Here is a 22,365-nt window from a genome sequence, read left to right as displayed (position 1 = left end):
ACAAAATGGCCTTGTATAAGCATTTTTCAGGAGTTTGTGTTGTCCTAGAGAAAGTGGGGTGCCTATGTAGGGCTTAAACAGGGCACAACACAATCATATGTGTTTCAGGGAAGATCTGGCTGCCCCAGGGTGTCCTCCTGACCATTGAGCTAGGCTTTCCTTTTGTGTTTCTGTTTTCTTAGTCAGGGAGTCCTGCGGTTTTGTCGGCAGGGAAAGAGAATAGTGTCCAAATAGAATGATATTTCCACTTTGGACAATACAGGCCGTCAGGCTGATTTGATATTTGGGGAAACAAAAGAGGATCCGAAGCTGACAGGTTGACTGTGGTATGATTCCCTGATTTAGCATGTGTGTATAATAAGGAGACAATCGGGACAGGAGAGAATTAGTAGGTTCGTTTTCAGATGTGTTGCATTAGCGTTATCAGGCCTGCTTCTTAGGATTTCGTGTCCTGCATAAAATATACTCCATAAATATTTTGATATTTTATTGTACAGTTCAAGCTTGTAAAATTCTACCAAACCACCTTACTACTGGAAATGATCAAAGTGAAAACCCCTCTTTTTAAGCTACCTACTTAATCCAATAAGCTTCTGTGCGAAAACACACATTTGCCTGCAGTCGGTTGACTTTCCTGCATGCTCAATGCATATCCGAGGCTCTAAGCTCCCGTCCTCGAAGCGCGAAAATACGGTTCCCCCTGCTGGTCAGAGCTGCGTAATACAGCGTAAGGAGTAGAAATTCCTAGGGGCGTGGTAGTTGGTGGATGACGTAAAAAGAGCGTCGGGGACAGGCGATTGTGCCTGCGTCAGTGGCGCGCGCCGTGGGAACCTTGACAAGCGGCATGGCTGCGGGTTGTTCGGAGGCTCCGCGGCCAACGGCGGCTTCTGATGGGTCTCTGGTAGGGCAGGCTGGCGTCCTGCCTTGCCTAGAGTTGCCGACTTATGCCGCTGCTTGTGCGCTGGTGAACAGTCGCTACTCATGCCTGGTGGCTGGGCCGCACCAAAGGCACATCGCGCTGTCTCCCCGCTACCTGAACAGGAAACGCACCGGCATTCGAGAACAGCTTGATGCAGAGCTCCTTCGCTATTCTGAGAGGTACCGATCTCTTTGCCTGTTCCTTCTTTTGTGCATGGGAAGTAGCAGCAGGTGGGTATGCTGACAACGCAGCAGAAAGGGGGCAAATAGTAAAGGTCGCATTGCCCCCCCAGAGCTTAGCCCCGTGGAATTCTAGAGTCGCGATCCGCCCCTCAAGGCCAGTACCACTCTGGTGAAGATCTTTATAGGGTCCCTTTCATAGATAGAGAAGAAAACTTAAAGATGAAGTTCAGGTGTCGGCGGAGGGAGTGGAGATTCTCGCTCCAGAACCCTGGTGTAGGGGTAGGAACACACCAGGGGTCTGGAGACCTAGTAGGCCCAGTTGTTTGGCATTCAGCGTTTCATTTATCCCGTTCCGGATGATGTGTTCTCATTTGACAACAAAACTTTGGTTTGCAGTGCTTAAGTAGATTCTCATTCCATCGAAGATTGCACATGAAGCATTAGTACAACCGTCTACCTGTAAAACGTGAAGCACGTTTTTTTCTTATTGGATTTCAATCTGGTAATTTCCCCATTTTCTCTTCTTTTGGACCTGAGTTGTTTTTAAGACGATTTATTCAATCGAACTAGTGAGCCTGTTGCTTTTGGGAGAGAAATAAAAACAAAATGTATGCATTTATGTTACGGTATTCCAAAGTGCCTTGAAAACAGAATTACAGAGGTGTGTGGCGGGGGGCGCGGGCATGTGCTGCAGTATTCCTCTGGACCATACTTTGGTTCAAAAGCGAGGTTCTAATACTAGAGTGAATGGATTCTTTAGGGATTCATGACTGTCCTTCAGGAATTCTTATGTGAAGTTCCTTGGGCACTGTATCGGAAGCTTTTATCACTTTCTTAAGGGATCCTTGACCTCCACACACAGGTTAATAATCAAGTATCTCTAGAATATACAGCTTCTTCCAAGCACCAATATACCCTTCTCGTATGTTTATATTATATACCGAACACCTGAGATACAAAAACAAACAAAAAATGAAATCCCTATTTCAAGGAGCTTTAAGCTGTAGTAGAGATACAAATACAAGCCAATAAATAGTAAGGTGTTAAAATTTGACAGAAATCTAATAAGATAAGGAGTGTTGAATTGGGATCTTGGGACCTTTGAGAACAACTTGATTGAAGACGGTACTTTCACATGGTAGCATTCCAGGCAAAGAGGGGCATAAACAAACGGATACTGGATGTGAACCGGTATGCTTTGCCCAGAGAACCGTATCTATTATATAAGTAGAATAAGGTTTATGTCAGGGAAAGGCATTGGATGCCACTGGAGACGAGGGCAGGGGTGACTCAGAGAGGATGGCCGTTTTGCTTTTCCCTTCCTGTCATTGCCAGTTTTTGTTCTTTTGGGGGTAAGGTGGGGTTGTTTTTCCTTTTGTGTTTCTGTTTTCTTAGGCAGGGTTAGTGCTTCATCCTCTCAGTACCCTTTAACTCTGAGACTTGGTACACTTTTGAGAAAGCAGTACTTATCTGCAGTTTCTGACATATCAGATTTGCAGTTTAAGAAACAGTACTTGTTAGCCTTACTTAATGGTTAGCTACCAAATAGGATGAGAAAGTGGACAAGGAGAGGAATTAAGATCATGTTATAATTGTCCAAGAGAAAATGATTAGAGAGGATGGATTTGAGAGATTAAAGGAGATACAGAGTAGTCATAACATCTGGAAACACAAGCAACCATCTTGTTTTCTGTAACCGTTTTGTATTGCCTGCACTTGACAGGCTAGGGCGGGAAATCACGAAATCACGCGGAGTGACTCTGAACAGATCTGGACACCGCTCCTTTCATATTACTTGGATATGCTGAAGACCCCTGGTGAAATTATTCACCAGGTGAAAATCAGGCACCACACTTTGAACTATGCATTACTGATGAGGGACAAAACATTGGACATACAGTATTAAATAACTAAAGTGAGGCTACCATCTTGCCCTGATACCTATTTAGGATGGTATCTGAAAAACAAAAGTGAAGGAGGAAAAAGTATGTAGTGTTGAGTGCCTGTGTTCACATATCTAATGACTTTTAACAAAATCCCCCTTGAATTTATATATTGCTAAATTCCTGAACAATTTAATATAGATTAAAAATATGCAAAGATGACTGTGTGTTGATGTTAAGAGTTAAATTAGGTTCCTAGCTATTTGTAAACAGATTTGTCCTTTTATTCAAAAGTCAGAGCTAAGGATATTTCCTCATTGTACTGACTGTCCTGTACATGACAGACTCTTTTCTGCCCTGGCTTCTGCAAAGTTTCTGTTAACCATGATTAGTATCACAAATTTCCAAATGTCCCCCCTCCCACCAGGGGACCACAGACCTCCTTCCAGACATGGCTTTGATTAGGGGAAATAAAGTCCTAATATTTGTTTTTCTGTCTAGTATGGCAGTTAATTTTTCTTCCTGTTCTCTAACTCTGTTTTCTGTGTCCCTAACATTGTCTTAGTGATAGGATGATTCCAGCTTAGGAATGCCACATGCAGAAATTAAAACCTCAGAAGATTGCTTTCCCGAGTAAGTCTCTGAGTTGGGATTTTCCTAATTTGGTAGTTCTTAACGTTTATTTTCTGTGGCTCCTGGCTGTTTTAGTAAACAACATCTATTAGGGATAAATGCTTTCCCTTATTTTATGTGAATTGTGTTAGAAGTTTAATTGAGTTCAACAAAAAATATTCTTTGCTATCAAAGGCCTTAGAGCCATGTGTGAAATTCAAACATATATACAGATGGGTTCAATACAATTAGATTAAGAACAGTGAGAAAGCTGGCCTATAGAAGTAGAGGAATGATTTCAGCTTTGCCTAGGGGAGTCAGGGAAGTTTTTTCCAACAAGTAATGAAGCCACCAGGTTTTGTTTGTTTTGTTGTTTCTTGTTCCTTTGTTTGAGTTGGAGTCTCCCTCTGTCGCTCAGGCTGGAGTGCAGTGGTGAGATCTGAGCTCACTGTACCCTCCACCTCCCACCACTAGGTCTTTCTCCTTAATAGCTATAATTCCTTAAGAACTAAGAAATGACAGTTTGAAAAATAGTTGTCCCTTAATCCTGACTGTTACATTTGTAGACTAAAGTGTCAGAGTCAGTTCCTAAATGTAGTTGTATTAACATTTGCATTTACTAGCAATAGTTTAAATTTGGGATTTTTCTCCATTAAGTCATTGACTTTAAAATTCAGGGGCTTCAGCTTTAACTGTAATGCTTCCCTTGCTATATGCCGTTAAGTACTGAAATTCAGTAATGGTGAATAATACCAAAATTGCCTCTTGTTCAGTCATGCTCACAGAGATACACATTTTCTTTGCTAAGTCCCTTCTTTCTATCCTAGTATAACTTGAAGAATTCAGATAGTCATGCTAGGACACAAAGAATGGGACTTGGCAAGGGAAGAAGAGTTGATTTACTGCTCGTGCATTAATTGCACATTTTGTTTCTGTGTATCTTGAATCATCATTTTAACTTAGCCAACACATCAGAATCCATTGGTGAAACAGGACTACTAAAGTCGTTACAGACTAATCATATACTATTGTTTTTGACATGGGTGGTGTATTTAGGAGATGTGTAAGCTTTGGACTCTTAGAATATCTAGTCAGTATGAAAATGGCCTGGTTTAAAAGAGTGCAGTGGTGCACACCTATAATCTCAGCACTTTGGGAGGCTGAGGCAGTAGGATCACTTGAGCCCGGGAGGTCGAGGCTGCAGTGAGCCCTGTTCATGTCACTGCACCCTATCCTGGGTGACAGAGTAAGACCCTGTCTCCAAAAAAATAAGTAAGTAAAAGAGCATAAAATAGATCATTTTCAACTTTTTCTTTTTACAGCCTTTTAGGTGTCCCTATTGCATATGATAACATCAAAGTTGTGGGAGAACTTGGAGATATTTATGATGATCAAGGACACATTCATCTTAACATTGAAGCTGATTTTGTTATTTTCTGCCCTGAACCGGGGCAAAAGCTTATGGTATGTGTATCCCTTTTTTCTAGCTCCCTTTGTACAATTCTATAATTATGTAACTTGGAACATTTTAAAAGGTAATATATACCTTGGGACTCAAATAAATTGCTATTGTGAGTAAATAAATATTTTTATGGAAAAAATAATTTGTATCATCCAAACCTAGGTAAGTTTTTTAATATCCTCCTAAAACACATGCATGCACAGAATATATGTCCCATCCACTTTATTATTTTCATAGTCACAGAATGATTTTAAGGGAAAAAAAATCAATTATTATTTCAAAAGTTCTCAATTCTACACAAATACCATTTCTTTACAAAGGTTTCAAAGAATATATAGCAGTATATAAAACAGGAATTCAAATGGGCCAGGCAGTAATGAAAATGTGTGAATGACAGAGGACAGGGCAGCCAGTCTGTGCCTTGGAAATGGAATCTCTGTGGGAAAGGTCTTCCAGTTTTTCATAAGCTGGAAATGCAGATATTGATATGAAATCTACTGAAATAGATCCTTTTTTACTCTTTACTTTCTCTTGTCTTCCTCTAGCAGTTCTCTGTGTATACACATGTTCATATGTGTACTCATATGTGGGTGTATATGCTCTTTTCTGTAGCTGATAAATATTTTAATCTAATAGATCAGAACTGTTAACTAACCCTTGATATTATTCATAAAAATATAGATCAATTTAACCATGACAAAACCCAGAAGGCACTTCCAATTTTTAAAATTTTTCAATATCAAATTAATACAAATAGTATCCTTTGCCTGTTAAACTGGAATCTTATAACTGGACTACTGAAGTTGGCAGTAGATGTGTATTTGGAAATTAAGAAACTTAACTTTCATCTACTTTGTGTAAATTATTATTTTAAATATAAACATGTAGGCCAGGCACAGTGGCTCACCTACCATCACAGCATTTGGAGAAGCTAAAGCAGGAGGATCACTTGAGGCCAGGAGTTCAAGACCAACCTGGGCAACATAGTGAGACCTCATCTCTACACAAAATAAAACATTAGCCAGGCATGGTGGCATGCATCTGTAGTCCCAGTTACTTAGGAGGCTGGGGTAGGAGGATCACTTGAGCCCAGGGGTTCAAGGCTGCAGTGAGCTATGATTGTGCCAGTGCATTCCGGCCTAGGCAACAGTGAGACCCTGTCTCCAAAAATACAGGGTCTGCCCGCAGACCTTGACCTAAAAGACGGATGAATAAAACCTTCACTGACACACAGATATTCTGTTTTGCCAGTACTGCTGAGTGTCCGACCGCCTACACACCAAGAGAGGTTTGTCCCTGCCACTGGCCCTGAGCAGTTCACACTCCAGGCATTTATTTAGTATACAGTTAACAACAGAAGTTCTGAGTCCACACACTTGTGGATAATTAACATGATTAAGAGAGTAGTTCTACAAATAATTAAAGCTCAGGTACCGAGGTTTAAAGTAAATGTCATTAGGAGGCAATATCTCTGGGCGACCTCCCTTGCCCCACCCCCAGAGGGCCATCTGACTTAAAGGTTAGTTAATGGAGGTAGGGTAAACAGACTTAACTGGGGAAGCCTCTGTGGTCCCTAGTATTTACCCTATAACTTAATGCTCTAAGGTAAGAACCGGCTGTCTTCAGCCTGTTCAATTATTACAAGCTATGTAACCTTTTGGCCTTCCAAAAAGGTTTGTGACTATTCCCTATAACTTTCCCTAATATTTCCCTTTAATATTTCTGCCACTTTCATGAGTGAATCCCAACAAGTTACCTTCCATTATAGTATGATACAGAATAGTTTTCCTCTCCTAAAAACTCCTTATGCTCCATCTATTCATTTCTCCCTTCTTCCCTCTGTTCCCTCTAATCCCTGGCAACCACTGATCTTTTTACTGTTTCCATAGTTTTGCCTTTTTAAAGAAGAATAGAGTATGTAGTATGTATCCTTTTCAAATTGATTTCTTTCACTTAGCAATATGCATTTAAGGTTTCGCTATGTCTTTTTATGGTGAGAACTTATTTATCTTTGTTACTGAATGAACTTTTATTTTATGGATGTACCAGTTTGTTTATCTAGACCATCTGGAAACTACCAGTGGGAACACTAGACTTCTGATCATACCAGATAGGGAAGTTTTATTCTGTCACATGTATAAAGGGTTGCTGATGTTAAACAGCATTGTATACGTGTCAGTATTATTTGCAGTTTTGTAATTCAGAAAATGTGAATTTTTAATATTTCTGGGTCTCATTCATATGCTTTGTATATATTGACCCTGAGAAGAAAAATAAGTTTTATGTAGAGTCTCATCTTAAAATCATATAGCACATATTTTTGTTTTAGTTTTAAAGTTTCTAATAATACTTTTGTGACTTAGCCAAAAATAGTCATGGTCAATATTTACATATAAAGGGTAAGCTGTCTTCTAATGGAATGCTTGCATCATGCTAAATTAAATAAAGAATGCATTTTTAAGCTTTGAAATTCAGTCTATTTACAGAAATATAACATAGATCCCAGTTATAAAACACATATGAGGTCTTTTTATAGGTCATATGGGAGTATTTTCTGCATGGTTTCAATGTAGCTAAAGAGTAATAATCTCCTCCCCAAGGAATCCTGCAGTAGGGGGTTTTGGTGGTTTTTTTTCTTGGACAGGGTGGCAGGGGCAGGTTAGTTTATCCAGTTAGACAGTTAATGTGCAGTTACTTATATAATAAAGTTTGAGCTTTCTCAAAACCCAGTGGTATTCTAAAGTGATGTTTTGGCATGACATGGGGTAAGTTTTAATTGAGGTCAACTTTTTCCATATTAAATTAGACCATTAACTTGATGTTTGCTCTTTGAAGATTATTTGAAGCTTGTAAAGGTTGGTTCACCTTTTAACTTTGTGGATCTGTTCTTTATGTTACGCTCTTTCTTCCTTCTTCTTCCCAGGGTATAGTTAATAAAGTGTCTTCCAGCCACATTGGCTGTTTAGTACATGGGTGTTTCAATGCCTCCATTCCTAAACCTGAGCAGTTGTCAGCTGAGCAATGGCTAACCATGGAGATAAACATGGGTGATGAACTAGAATTTGAAGTATTTCGTTTAGACTCAGATGCTGCTGGAGTATTCTGCATTCGGGGAAAACTAAATATCACAAGGTTAGTTTATCATTACATAATTATCATTAGGTACTTAATTTCTATTTAATTCTGAATTTAGAGAACATAAGCCTCTCTTTAAAAATATCTGTTTATAGGAATATTCATGCTTTCAAACCATAAAGTCAATATAAACAATACTCTTAAGTAATCTGTAACAATGCATCAAATATTCTAAAACACTGACTAGCTAACTGGTCTGTATTTTAATATTCAATAGCTCAGTTTTGCTAAGTGTTTTCCATTTTGTTGTTAACTTTTTTTTTTAAATTGACCTCTAAACTTGAAACTACTGAAAGCACAATTACCTTCCTATTGGCCTGCTTTGTTTTTACACACAAAAATTTGTGTTGCTTATTGTCATCTGTGCCAGATATTTTAATTTCTGTATTATTCTGTATTGAAATTATTATAAGAATTACTCTGATCTTGAGCTTGATCCCATGGGAGCCAAGTTTAAAGGAAGGAGGAGAGAGACAACTCTTAGAATGCTGCTATTGCTAATAATTTTTTCTATATTTTACCTTAAAGTTACAAGAGTATGGGTTGAAGTCTGGAACAGCTGCTCAGTTTCTGTGATGACAGAAATATATTATATACAGCAGCCTCTCTATTGAGCATTGAAATGTGACTAAGTCTGACTGAGGAACTGAATTTCTAAAGTTATGTTGTTGGTATTGATTAGGTACATGTGCCTAGTGCTACTAAGCCTGAAGTTCTGGAGAGAGAGCTACTTCGTTGATGCATGTTTTATTTTAGTGGTATAAAATAATTCACAATGTTAAAGTAACACTATCTTAGTATCAGCTAAGTAGAACAATGGACTATTATTTGAAACAGGATTAAAACAGTAGACTGGAAACACCATTACTTTGATACATACCAGATCGTATTTTCTATTAGATGTCAGTGGTTTGGTTAATAAGCCTAGGTATTGTCGTGTTTAATGTTCAGTGACCAAATTTTTCTGAAACAACCCAAAACTTGGAAGACATGTTTTGACGAGATTCTTATATCATTTTTATGCGTGGAAACAGTCTGGGAGAAGTTCTTCATAAAGAAAGAATTTAACATTTAATGTTAAATTTAACATTTTTCAATTTAACATTCAGCAGCCCATGCATATTTTAGTGGATTGAGGGATAACGGGATAGAATATTTGGAATTTATGCCGTGGTTATGTGTCTTGTACTGCTGTCATTATTTAGAAAACCTTAGTCTGTTAGGGTATCTTGATCTCAATTTGTTCTTTGTTTTTTGCTTATTGCTCTGTTAATTTTTTTAACTGTTAATTCATAGTTTACAATTCAAGCGCTCTGAAGTTTCTGAAGAAGTTACAGAAAATGGCACTGAAGAAGCTGCTAAAAAACCTAAGAAGAAGAAAAAGAAGAAAGACCCAGAGACATATGAAGTGGACAGTGGCACCACAAAGCTAGCAGATGATGCAGGTGACACTCCAATGGAAGAGTCAGCCCTGCAGAATACTAATAATGTGAATGGCCTCTGGGAGGAGGAGCCAAAGAAAAAGAAAAGGAAGAAAAAGCACCAGGAAGTTCAGGACCAGGACCCTGTTTTCCAAGGCAGTGACTCCAGTGGTTACCAAAGTGACCATAAAAAGAAAAAAAAGAAAAGAAAACACAGTGAAGAGGCTGAATTTACCCCACCTTTGAAATGCTCACCAAAAAGAAAAGGGAAAAGTAATTTTCTTTAGTGTATTTTAAATATGATTCAGTTTTTAAAAGATTGATCTACATACAATTGATGAATAAATGTTTTCAGTGATATGAAATGGTTAAGCATACCAGTAATTTCCAAAACAGAAAATACTGAACTAGGAGTAGGAGGCTCTATGTGCTAAAAATGATAAAACTGACTATAAATTAATTTGGGGAGAATCAGTATTATTAAAGTACCATTTTATACAAAATAAAAAGCTGCTCTCACTGTCGGCTCTCATATTCTTCCAGGTTTTGCACTCTACATAAAATTATTTCTACAATGTCAAGACTAGCCAAAGGACTTTATAATACAATATTATATTACTGAAGAATGAGTTAAGTTTGAGATTTTGATGATTTGATTTTGTGTGTGTTTAATAGGCTTCACCTTATTACATGCTATTTTATTTTGCTTTTTTAAAAACTCAGGACATTAACTAGTTTTAGGTTTTCCTTTATCATGGCTTCTACAGTATTTCTATTGTTTAACGTAAAATGGTTTTCCAAAGAAGTTTCTGAAGTCTTCACAGCTCTTAAAAGCCAGGCCTGGACTGACTATGTGGTGGTACATGCTATTCATTATTTTTTTTCTTCCAGGTGCATGTGTGTCCTTGTCTTCTTAAGTCTGAGAGGTTGATGGAAAGGACTGTTTTCTTGTACTTGTGCATTTGTTCCTCAGCCATTCTAATTTTGTTGTATGTTGGAGGAGAGTCTAATGAAGACAGGATAAATGTGATTCTGACTTGTGGGAAATTTCAGATTACTTTTTAATGATTGGAATGTTCTATAAGATATTGTGCTGAAGAGAAAACAGTTGTTCTGTTCTCTGCTTTCATTGAGAAAATGTGGAATGTCTCTTGACTAATTGACAAAGTGTAATGAAATGACAAGCTGGTTGAAGCTGATAATCAATGCATGGCCATATTTATTCATTTTCCACATACTTGACCATCTACTTTGTATAACACATTCTGCTAAGGCCCAGGGATGTAATAGCAAACAAGATAGATGTAGTTCCTTCCCTTGTGGCATGTCATAAGAGAAACAGATGTGCATATACACACAATAAATAAGAAAATTAATAATTGTGTTAAGTGGAATGAAAAAAACCAGGGAAGATTGTTCACTCACTGTTACCTGTGTTAGTATCTGCAAATAGATGAATGATTGAACTCCCATGTCAGCATTTTTGTTGCCATTTATTTAGTACCAGACATAGTGTTGATCTTACAGCTAAATATTTGGTAATTAATAAATTCTGCTAGTGATATATGTTGATCTGAACTATAACGATGGGATACAAAATTGGCAGAGTGGTAGATGTTGACAGTTGTCTACAAGTAAATGTGCTAGACAATGGAAGGGCGCAGGCCAACCTCTTTGATTACAATTGAGATTCATGTGAGTATTGAGCCCTAGAAATATAGCTTGTCCAATTGAGATGTGCTGTCAGTGTAAAGTACATACCAGATTTTGAAGATGTACCAAAAAATGTAAACTATCTCAGTTTTTGTACTGGTGAAATCAGTATGTTTTGGTATAGTGGGTTAAATAAAACAATTTTTGCCTTTCTCAGTTTATTTTTCTACAAAGATTAAAAATTGTACATGAAGCTCACATTAACTTTCTTTTGGTCAGTGCTATTTTAAAGGAAGTGTGAGTTGAAAAAAATTTGAAATAAACTATATCATATTACCAGGACTTAATATAGTGGCATACCCAGGAAATGTTTAATAAATGTTCCCTTCACATTTTAAAATTTGAGTATACAATCGTGTTTGACAATAGAGAAATTTAATTTTTAGTGAAACAATTCTAAACCCCTTTTCCATAGACACCAAGAAAGATGTCAAATTTATGCTATTCCTGGAAAAATACATTGTGGCTTAGCAAAATAAGCAAGTTCCCACATTACTTTTGTTTTGCTTCAAGTAATACTTCTGCCAGTTGTGTTTTATGAATTAAACAGGGAGCGGCATGCTGAACTTGAAACTAGATTTGCTCCTGTTTTTTCATAATGTGAGTAGTTTTGAAAAGTCAGATCTGGCCATTTGTCTTTCCTATAATATAATAACTTTGTTCATTGTTTTTTTGTTCATCTTTCTGACACAAAAAGACTGATGATAGTGTCTACCATATATTCTTCAAAACATTTGTCACATGCTGCACTAACCTCGTGTATCTTTTCTGTCTTGGAATTTGCTCATATAAACCCTCTAGCCTAGACTAGATCCCTTACCCTCTCTCCAGTTCCTATCATTCACCCATTTCACTGTGCAAGACACCTCACTAGTCACCAGTGATACAGAAATGACTTAACCAGTTTTTGCTCTTAAGGGCTTACCGTTTTGTCTATAAGATACACAACTAAGTATACATGATAAGTACAAATGAAAATGCATGTTTAATGCTTTATGCTTAGTGTTTAAGCTGGTTGTTGGATAAGCAGCATTTTGAACCTTGGAGAAGAAAAACGAACTGTGGCATTCCAGGTGGAGAACCTGACAGAGGACTAAGAAGTTATCTAATGTGAAAGACCTCAGGCACCACCTTCTGCATAAACTTTTTCCAGACAAGGCTAAATGTGCATGCTTCATAACCATAATTCTTATTTTTCTTTAATAAATATTTTTCTACTTGTAACACTCTGCATTACTTCAAACTGTTTACCTGTTTGAAAAGCTTGTCTCTTAATCAAATTTGTCTTGACCAAATGTTTCCTGAGGGCTGGAATTATGCCTTAACTATATCTATAGTATTTAACAGTGAATCCTTTGTATAACGAAAGCATCAACAGATAGTTTTAAATCGATAAATAAAAAGCACAGTTTCAAATGGTATCACTTTGCCTCTGATGTGATATTATTAACCTCTTCACTTGTTTCAATAAATGCATCCTTTTTTTTTTTTTGCCTATATGTAATATGGTTTTTAAGGACTTTTATCACTTCAGTGTGTCAGGGATAGAATACTTACAAATGACATGACAGAAATTTGATCTCTTTAACTTGTTTTATACATTCACCACATGGGTCATCTTTGCCTTTTTTGCCAAAGAGTAGATATTTTATATTACAAAATCAATACATATTTGTTTAAAAATTCAAATAGTAAAAGTATATACATCCTCCCACTCTACCAGTCATTGATCTCCCTCCCAATCCTCACCACACACACCCACTTGGCAATTCTGCTTCCAGAAATAACCACTATTGTCAATTGCATGTGTAGTTTTAGAGATTTTTAGTAGTGAATTTTAAAATATTTTAAGACATATATAGAATCAAACTACCTGTACTTTTTGGGCCCACCTTCTTTTATAGTAAATATCTTCCCATATGAATGTATAGAGGTCTTCTATTTTTAATGTTTGCAGAATTTCAGTGTATAATTTATTTCATTTCCTAAGGATGGATATTTAGGTTGTTTATATTTTCCCTCTTAAAAGGGTCTTGTTAAAATTTCTAAAAGCTTTCATTGCTATTTTAATTGCTGTCTTTTAATTGCTAATTTCCAGCTGTATTGTACATTATGACCTCCAAAGGTAAGCTCTGATTCCTACCTTTAGAAATGGAGATATTTTAGGGGGCCAGTATATAGTTCAGTTTTTAAAAATATTCTTTAGGCACTTGAATGGTTATTTTTTAGGTAGAAAAAGCACTCTTTTAAAAGAGATTTTATATATCATAAAGTGAGAACAAAATTGAAAAATAATGGATAATTCTGCACATTATGTGACTTTTTGTGGTATTTCTCTTGGACAATTCATGGGAAAGTTCAATATGTCTTCAACTCAGAATATCACTGGCTCTCCTTACTAAACATAAAGATGTTCAGATGTTTGGTCTAAACTATTTTCTTATCCAAATCTCCACTTTGGCAGTAGGAAATAACTTCATGGCATCATTTTGTCTTCTATTTTCAAATAAATATTTGGTACACTGAATCATCCAGTTGTTTTATCTCAGACATTTGAATGCTAGACTTGTTCCTACTTACTCACATTGATTTGATAACCTGTCCTGAATATGTTTGAAAATTTTTAGTAAGGCAAAAATTTAGTAAGTTATAAAATTGGAGTAATTAAGGGGGAAAAAGGCAGAGTCAACAAACCTAAGTCTACAACCAGGATTTCAATAGCAAATAAGCTGCAGTCTGTATAGTTGTAGGTAATTAGTTCCACATTCATTGACTACAATTAGAAAATCCTCTGGCACTCACCGACTCACAGAAAAACAAGGACACATGAAATGCCTTGTCCATTCTTGCCTTAGTAAACAGCTGGAAATAGAAGCTAAAAGAACCCTCAAAGAGGACCATAATTTTAGCGTTTAAAATTAGAATGCATTAGTAAATAAAATGACCTACAAATTTGTGAGATTATGGACAAGAAAGAGCTAAATACAATGTATCTAATACAGGAGAGAAGTTCCTGCTAATTCTGCATCCCCGGTAACTTGTTACAGTCTAATGTATTTCAAATTTGGTTGTCTATAGACAAGATCACCAGTTACAGAAGATTCTTATAGGCATCAAATATGCCATATTTTGTGTGTAATTGTACCTATGTGCAAGGGAGCCTGAAAGAATACTAACTCTCTGAAATGAACGATTAAACAAAAATATTTCAGTGCTTAGTGTTCTAAGATATTCACACCCAATTTTTATTTATTACTTTTAAATTCTACAAGGTGACAATGATTTAACCCCATTGGGTGGAGTTTTTTTAAAACAATTTTACTGACCTCTCTAAGCTGTGTTTCTTTACTTATAAAATGAGACCACTGAATTGGAAACCAGATTATCTGAAAGTTCCCTTTCACTTAGAGAATCCTGAGTATCATTGATACTGCTATCTATTGAAGGAAAGAACTGTGAAGAGTCTAAGCTTTTATCCAACTTGCAAACTAATAAGTTACTCTGCCACAACTTCATGGATGCTAGCTTAAGACAAAAAGACTCCTAAATCAGAGACAAAAGGACTTTTATTATTACTCACTGCACCTCAATAAGCTCCATGTTTGTACCAGCCAGTTCCCATTGCACCCCAAGTCCTATAGGAACAATGCAGAGCCCCAGGGAGCTACTGTGCATGAAGGGAGTTTGTGTCACGGCTGAGAAACTCCATGCTTAGGGAACCCCAGTGATTTATAGAAAATGGACTGCAGTCATTTTATATACATATAAAATGCCCAATCTTTGCCCCAGAGGAAGATATCTTTATTACACTGGAAAGTAAATAAATCTTTTTGTTTACTTCTGTTTGTTGTCTTCTGCTCTAGAGGGGCCACTGTTTTTATTTCCCAAGGCTTTAACTATCTAAACATTCTTGAAAAGTTAGTCTGGAACAAAATCTGAGAGTACCTCTGTTCACAAGATTTGCAGAAATTCAAGAGACTTGTGGAATATTGTCTCAGCATCACCTCACCCAAAGGATAAAGTCAGCTAACATCCTTTAAGTAATTCATATGTATACTAAATATAACTACAGATTGTTATAATCTATGCAAATGTACATAATAATGTTCATATATAATTATGAAATCCATTATTTCAACTTTAATATCAAACTATTAATGTTTTAGTTTATGAGTTTATTAGAAAACGATCTTCAAGTTACTTATTGTTTATGTGTTTTTCTTTTAAAACATGTTCATTGTAAAATACACTATTAACATCTTGTTATACCACACACACACATACACACATATACATACAATTTGTATGTATATACACTCACACATACTAGTGGATATCTGCTAATTTTTCTGTCTAAAAAAATTGGGTATGAATATCTTAGAACACTAGGTGCTGAAATATTTTTGTTTAATCATTCATTTCAGAGAGGTAGTGTTCTTTCAGGATCCCTCGCACATATGCATAAATACACACAAAATATGGTGTATTTGATGCCTATAAGAATCTTGGAATCCACCTCTTCTCTACTACATGGATTCACATGGGACAGTACAATTATGGGATCCAGTCTTGGGTCCCCTTGTGACCTCAATTCATGAATCATGTGTCCTAAAATAACCAAGTGAATAAATAAATGTCAGGGTGAGTTTTCAGAATAATTTTGATCCTGCAGGAAAGAAGGTTTTACTGTCTCTTGGACCATGTGACAACCATGAGAATGCACCTCACAGACCTTCAAAACAGGGAGCTTAATTGGCTATGAGCTCTAGCTGCTATACTCTGAAATTCATCACCACATGTGCATCAAAGCCAGGCTTCCTACCGCCGCTCCCAGCCAATGCTGGCATGCAGCACACATATAAAGGCAGACCCATTCCTGGGAGACACATGACTCTTATAGTAACCAACTTTGACTTGACTCCCTGATGGTCGGGCCTGGAATCTTCTGTAGATTACATAGCAGCCTCTAATGCTTCCACTTTTCTTTTCCTTACTATTTCCTTCTGGGTCAAACTTACACTGTGTTCTGACAGCTTACCCTGTCTATCCCAGTGCCTTTCCCATTTTCTCCCACAAGTATTTTCTCTAATAAAATCCTTGCATGTTTAATCACATTTAGGTGTCTGCTTTTCAGAGGACCTAACATATATCACTGGCTCTTAGTAGGATCTAGAGGTTCCGGTGACTATTTTGGCTGTCACGTTTTCCCAACATGGAAACACAGAGGACAACAGAGGCAGAGAGATGAGGTCAATGGATAATATTTGTTGAATTCCTACAGTCAGAGAACCTGAAGCCAGAACCATCTTCTTGAACTTCTATAGTCCAAAAACCATGAAATCCCCTTCCTCTTCTTTTTCCTCTCTCTTCTCCTCCATGAGAGCACGAACTCTGCCCATCTCCTTTCATGACAGTAAGATCAGAATTGATCCAGACTGCCTCTGAATAATATCAGTGCTGGTACAGTGCTGGTAACATAGTAGATACTTACTTGTTGAATATTTGTTGAATAAATAAAATATTTGTTGAATAAATAAAATTTAAAAACATTCTAATTCTCCCTGTAACTTCTAATCACTTTAAGGCTGAATTATTACAGGAGTACAAATGATGTCCATGGAACAAGTGTACTTCCTTAGTCCAGGGAATCCAGTGGGTAGAACCTTTGTTATGTTCCCTTTCAAAGGCAGGCAAAGGGTCTGCACAATCCACCCTTGGAAGAGAGGAGAACTCAAATCTATTTTAAATAAGTTCTAATTTTGCTCACTCTCAAGCTACATGTCAAATATATACAACTCTATTTTTTGTTCTGTTTTGTTTTGCTTTTTTTTTTTTTTAGAGCCACATTCTCTTCTTGTTCCATTTAATTAACATTTTCAACTGGATAGGCACTGTTGGAGCAAACAAGAATTTCCACACACACACAAAAAAACTATCTTCCTATAATACTACATTTTAATTTAGAATTATTTGTTCCCAAACAAATAAAACCTACAGAATTTACTAAAGCTGAAACCAAACTAATGAACTAACAAAAAACAGCATGAGAGATGTTATGAAAATTCATGGTGCCAAAGGAATTCTGGGACCAGCATGCAGCTAGACCTCAAGAAAAGATTAAAAGTTATTGGAATGCATCAATAGTTTCTCTCAGTTTTTCATATGTATTCCACATAGTCACTTTGCAGTTCCCATCACATGGAGATCAATTCTTTGGCTCTCAGTACCAATTGCAAATTCCCAGGAAGGAGAATTCAGGCCAACTTGGGGATGGATTCACTCCTGGTATTACTAATGTCACTGCCTGATATCCAGATTTATGTAAGAGGAATTAAAAGGTAAGAAAAACTCCCCCCCAAAAGAGGAATTGTTATTACCTGGAACACATTCCAAAACATGACTTCTAACCCAGATACCAAATACACATATTGTTTTCATCCTAATAAGCACTTTGAAACGATGAAATTTTCTTTTTGTGTGTTTTCTTTCTTCATAGGGTTCTTGACTGAGTTACATCTTCTATTGAGTGAGAAAAGGCACAAGATAGTAGTAGGAACATTACAGAGTAATGGAGAGTCATCCTACTCCATGTAGAGCATGTGACTCTACCAGCAAATTGCAAGCTGACGCTATTGCTAAATGTATCAGTCAAGTTGGAAACATCAACTTTCAGACGTAGGTTCTGTTTTAATAACCTAAAGGCAATAGGTACAAGGGGTCTTAACTGGTGGGAGGACTGGGAGCGGCATTTATAAACTTATTTAGCTATAACAACAGAAGTTTGTATTTTATAATATGAAATATGTGGTCATCCATTTCCTCCTTTTAAAAATCATAAATTAAAAAAATGGGAAGGAAGCTGTATTAGTTTGTTTTCATGATGCAGATAAAGACAAACCGAGACCATGCAATTACAAAAGAAAGCTGTTTATTGGACTTACAGTTCCACATAGATGGGGAGGCCTCAAAATCATGGTGGAAGGCAAGGAGGAGCAAGTGACATCTTACATAGATGGCAGCAGCAAAGAGAGAGCTTGTGCAGGGAAACTCCCATTTTTATACAACCATCAGATTTCATGAGACTTATTCATTATCATGAGAACAGTATGGGAAAGACCTGCCCCTATGATTCAATTACCTCCTACTGGGTCCCTCCTACAACAAGTGGGAATTCAAGATGAGATTTGAGTGGGGATACAGCCAAACCATATCAGAAGCCATTTATTTATTTATTTATTTGTTTTTTTATTTATTTACAGAGTCTCACACTGTTGCCCAGGCTGGAGTGCAGTGGTGCCATCTCAACTTACTGCAATCTCTCCACTTCCCAAGTTCAAGCGATTCTCCTGCCTCAGCCTTCCGAGTAGCTGGGACTACAGGCGCCTGCCACCATGCCTGGCTAATTTTTATATTTTTAGTAGAGATGGGGTTTCACCATCTTGGCCAGGCTGATCTTGAACTCCTGACCTCACGATGCACCCACCTCAGCCTCCCAAAGTGCTAGGATTACAGGTGTAAGCCCCCACGCCCAGCCAGAAGTCATTTATTTTTTAAATCACTGATTAATTATTGCCAGCCCTGGGGCAGCAAAGTTTATTCCAGTCTCTGATCCTATTGTTTAAATCACCATAGATGCTATAGCTTGGGGTACTGGCACACTGTTCATTGCTCCATACAATACAAACAAATGAAAACAAAGGGTGCTGCCAAAGTGCCTGAGTTGTGGGTGCAGTCAGATCTTTAAAAAAGCTGAGGTGTTTTTTCCTCTAGCCAAGCATTAGAGATTGTGTACATTTTACCAATCCACGTGACAGCAAAAAAGAAATAATATGTGCTCATAGCCTAAATTTGGGTTTCTTTGTTAACTGTCTCTACATTTGAGTTTGATTTATTTCAAAATTTAAAAAACCTGTACTGCCAACACATTTAAAAAAACAAATGGTAAAAACTTCTCCTTAGTTTCCAACATGTCCAAAATTACTAACACTTCAAAGGCAGACAGACTGGAACTAGAGGGGACCTAAGCACAAATGTATAAAAAGAAGAAGAAAAAGAAAAGACTAACACCAACTTTACTTCTGACATTTTTTAAAATATCTTGAAAGTGATCATGTAGTAAGACTTACATTTTAAAATGTATTTTCTATGCATTTTTTCTTCAATCTCTTAGTTGTAAGAACACCTATGACTTGAGAAGAGAGGAGATTGGAGCAGTAAGTGAAATCTCTTCACGTGCATTCCAAAGTGAGCTTTGGACTTTTCTCAAATAGTTTATAGACAGAAACAACTAAAGTCATAAAACTGACTGCTCTAACCTCAAACAGAGAACATTACGGTTCTACAAATCATAACTGAAGAGTTTCTATCCATTTTTCTTTGAGACATCTTTATAATTCTGGTAAAATGAAAGAGCTTTGCTTGTAATTTATCATGTTCATATGAATAGCTTTTAAAACTTAAAAATTTATTTTCTGTTAATTTTGGTTTCAGGCTACACAGCGTATTTGATGTCACATGATAATGTACATTAAGGCCTGGACTTAGTAGTCTCTGGTGGCCCCAAGTTATTTTGTGAAGTAAATGTGAATGTACCCTCACATTAAAGAGCCATTTGCTTTGTGATTGTTGGAGTTTTTGTTTGTTTGTTTGTTTGTTCTTTTTCTTCTTAGCCATTCAGTCATGCAATTGATATTTATTGGATGCCAACTATGTGATAAACTCTGATTTGAGTACTTATTAGGGAAACAAAACAGACAACATTGCCTATTGATGCAGCATGTATTTTAGAAGCAGGAGGAGAACAAAAAAGAACTAAATAGGTAGTATGCCAGACGATGACAAATGTTGCAGAGGCAAAAAAAAAAAAAAAAAGCAAAAGATATGTCAGTGTAGTGAGGGTAAAGATTGCAATTGTAAAAAGGGTAGTGAGTAAAGGCCTCACTAGAAGGTGAAACCAGAGCAAATACTTGAAAGAAACAGATTCTAGAGGAAGAGAATTTCAAAGTGAAGACATAGTCAATGAAGAGGCTCAAAGACATGAGGAGTGGCCTAGCTTTCATATTTCTGAAAGATAACCAGAGCAACAATAATTTTTGTGTGACTATAGCAGAGAGAGCAAGACGGAGAATGAGATGTGATGGGTTCAGAGCAAGCTGATTTCATTTTGTGGTTTTGTAACTTTCACATTATTTAACCATGTCCAATAATCTAAAGAAACTACTTTGAAAGAATTATTGGTGTTTACTTAATAATTATTTGACGATCAATTATATCAAGGATAACTGAAGACTTAATAAGAAAACAGTATTTTAAATGTTTGTGTATTAAGTGGCACATGAAATATGCCTTATCTATTTTGGTTTCAAATTACACAAAAGAATATATTCATAGGTTTTCAACTCATATGCCATAATGAGATCAAATAACATTATTCCTGTTTGACAGATGATGTAGTAGTTTCCAGATGTTAATTTTTGGTTATTTTATCTTCCACTAAGTTTAAATTATTGATTCCAGGTGTGCTTTCTTTTTATTCTTAGACATATATAATACTAAAAAATCTCTAAAAATACCTAACCTGGAAGTCCAGTATTGCAATAAAAGCACGAGTTAGTAGCATAAGGTAATGAGTGTGTAATTTAAAATCCTCATTACTGGTGGCAAGAGAAGTGGCAAGAGAAATGCACTTTAGATGTAACTAGAAATGAAATTCCTCTCTTAGCATTTACATCATCTTTAACCCAATTCTGGCCCATAGTCCTAAGAAGGGCAACCTTTGTATCATACAACTACAGTTTTCTAGTCATATTGATTTGATCTGGGATGAACAATGACCCAAGCTGGAACAACCATGTTCTCTTTCCAAAAATGTTGGGATATAAAAACTTAGACTGAAACACCATGTTATATTGCTGTTTGAAATTGGAACTTTAAGTTTATGGAGAGAAGAGAGAATGTCAGAAAAAGAGCCAACCAGATTTTTCTGGTGCAAGCTAAATTTACCAAAAAGTAAAATCTAGAACTTTGCAAGAGAGTATCTTCTGTGAGAAAGTGATGCATTGTATCTCTTCACAAGGATAGAGTGTGAGAGGCTAACTGCCAGGCAAACATCTACTTCATCGAAGGCCTAGCAATATTGCTTGCTGTTGTATTCCACGAACTCATTTTTCTCTTTGTGATAAACATCCTATTAGTTAACTTGGGCTTTTTTGAAGGGGTTCCATTTCTTTCAACCAAAGAGCTCTTTACTATTGTTAAAGACTGGATATAGTAAAGACTTGACATGTTGATGAAGTAAGCTTGTTGAATTGTTTAAGCAGGCTTTCAAAACATTGTTTTAAGTATGACAGAAAGTTGCTCAGATTTCTGATATATAGAATAAGTAAGATACCACTCTTCTTCCTCATTTAAACAAGGTTGAATTTAGTGATTACCCAGCTGCATATGGGCACTGTGAAGATACACTTGTGAGTATGTAGCATGTTCACTACTTGAGGAGAATATTTAGACTTACACCTACCTTGTTCTAGATGTGAATGGATCTTATTTCCTCAGTAATTTGAAAATATAACATTTTTCCTACCTCTTGTTTCTTCTTTTCCCTATTTTATAACACAGTGGCCAAGGTAAATGGATGACTTTGATGAGAGAAGAAGCTTTATACTACATTTTATTTTAAAACTTTAAAAACTGTGCATTGGCCAGGTGCGGTGGCTCACACCTGTAATCCCAGCACTTTGGGAGGCCGAAGCAGGTGAATCACCTGAGGTCAGGAGTTTGAGACCAGCCTGGCCAACATGGTGAAACTCCCTCTCCACTAAAAATACAAAAATTAGCCAGGCATGGTGGCGGGCACTTCTATCCCCAGCTACGTGGGAGGCTGAGGCAGGAGAATCACTTGAACCTGGGAGGCGGAGGTTGCAGTGAGCTGAGATCGCGCCATTGCACTCCAGCCTGGGCAACAAGAGCGAAATCCTGTCTCAAACAAACTAACTAAAAACAAAAAAACTGTGCATCAAATGCTTACTATTTGCAGGTG

General features: G+C 36.8%; 1 protein-coding gene across 1 annotated transcript; it reads left to right on the top strand.

Annotated features, from left to right (window-relative positions):
* Window positions 1-779: 779 nt before the first annotated feature.
* Window positions 780-12,748, top strand: TWISTNB (TWIST neighbor). Its single transcript, XM_011944158.1, has 4 exons — window positions 780-1,098; window positions 4,919-5,060; window positions 7,982-8,190; window positions 9,490-12,748. Exons 1-4 carry the CDS (start codon window positions 845-847, stop codon window positions 9,899-9,901), a joined length of 1,017 nt encoding a protein of 338 aa, XP_011799548.1. The 5' UTR covers window positions 780-844; the 3' UTR covers window positions 9,902-12,748.
* The last annotated feature ends 9,617 nt before the right edge of the window (window positions 12,749-22,365 follow it).

The sequence above is a fragment of the Colobus angolensis genome, unplaced genomic scaffold (genome assembly GCF_000951035.1).
Source record: "Colobus angolensis palliatus isolate OR3802 unplaced genomic scaffold, Cang.pa_1.0 Scaffold229, whole genome shotgun sequence".
Lineage (NCBI taxonomy): Eukaryota > Metazoa > Chordata > Mammalia > Primates > Cercopithecidae > Colobus > Colobus angolensis.
The sequence above is the reverse complement of the archived record's forward strand: the minus strand, read 5'-3'. Positions and strand labels throughout refer to the sequence as shown.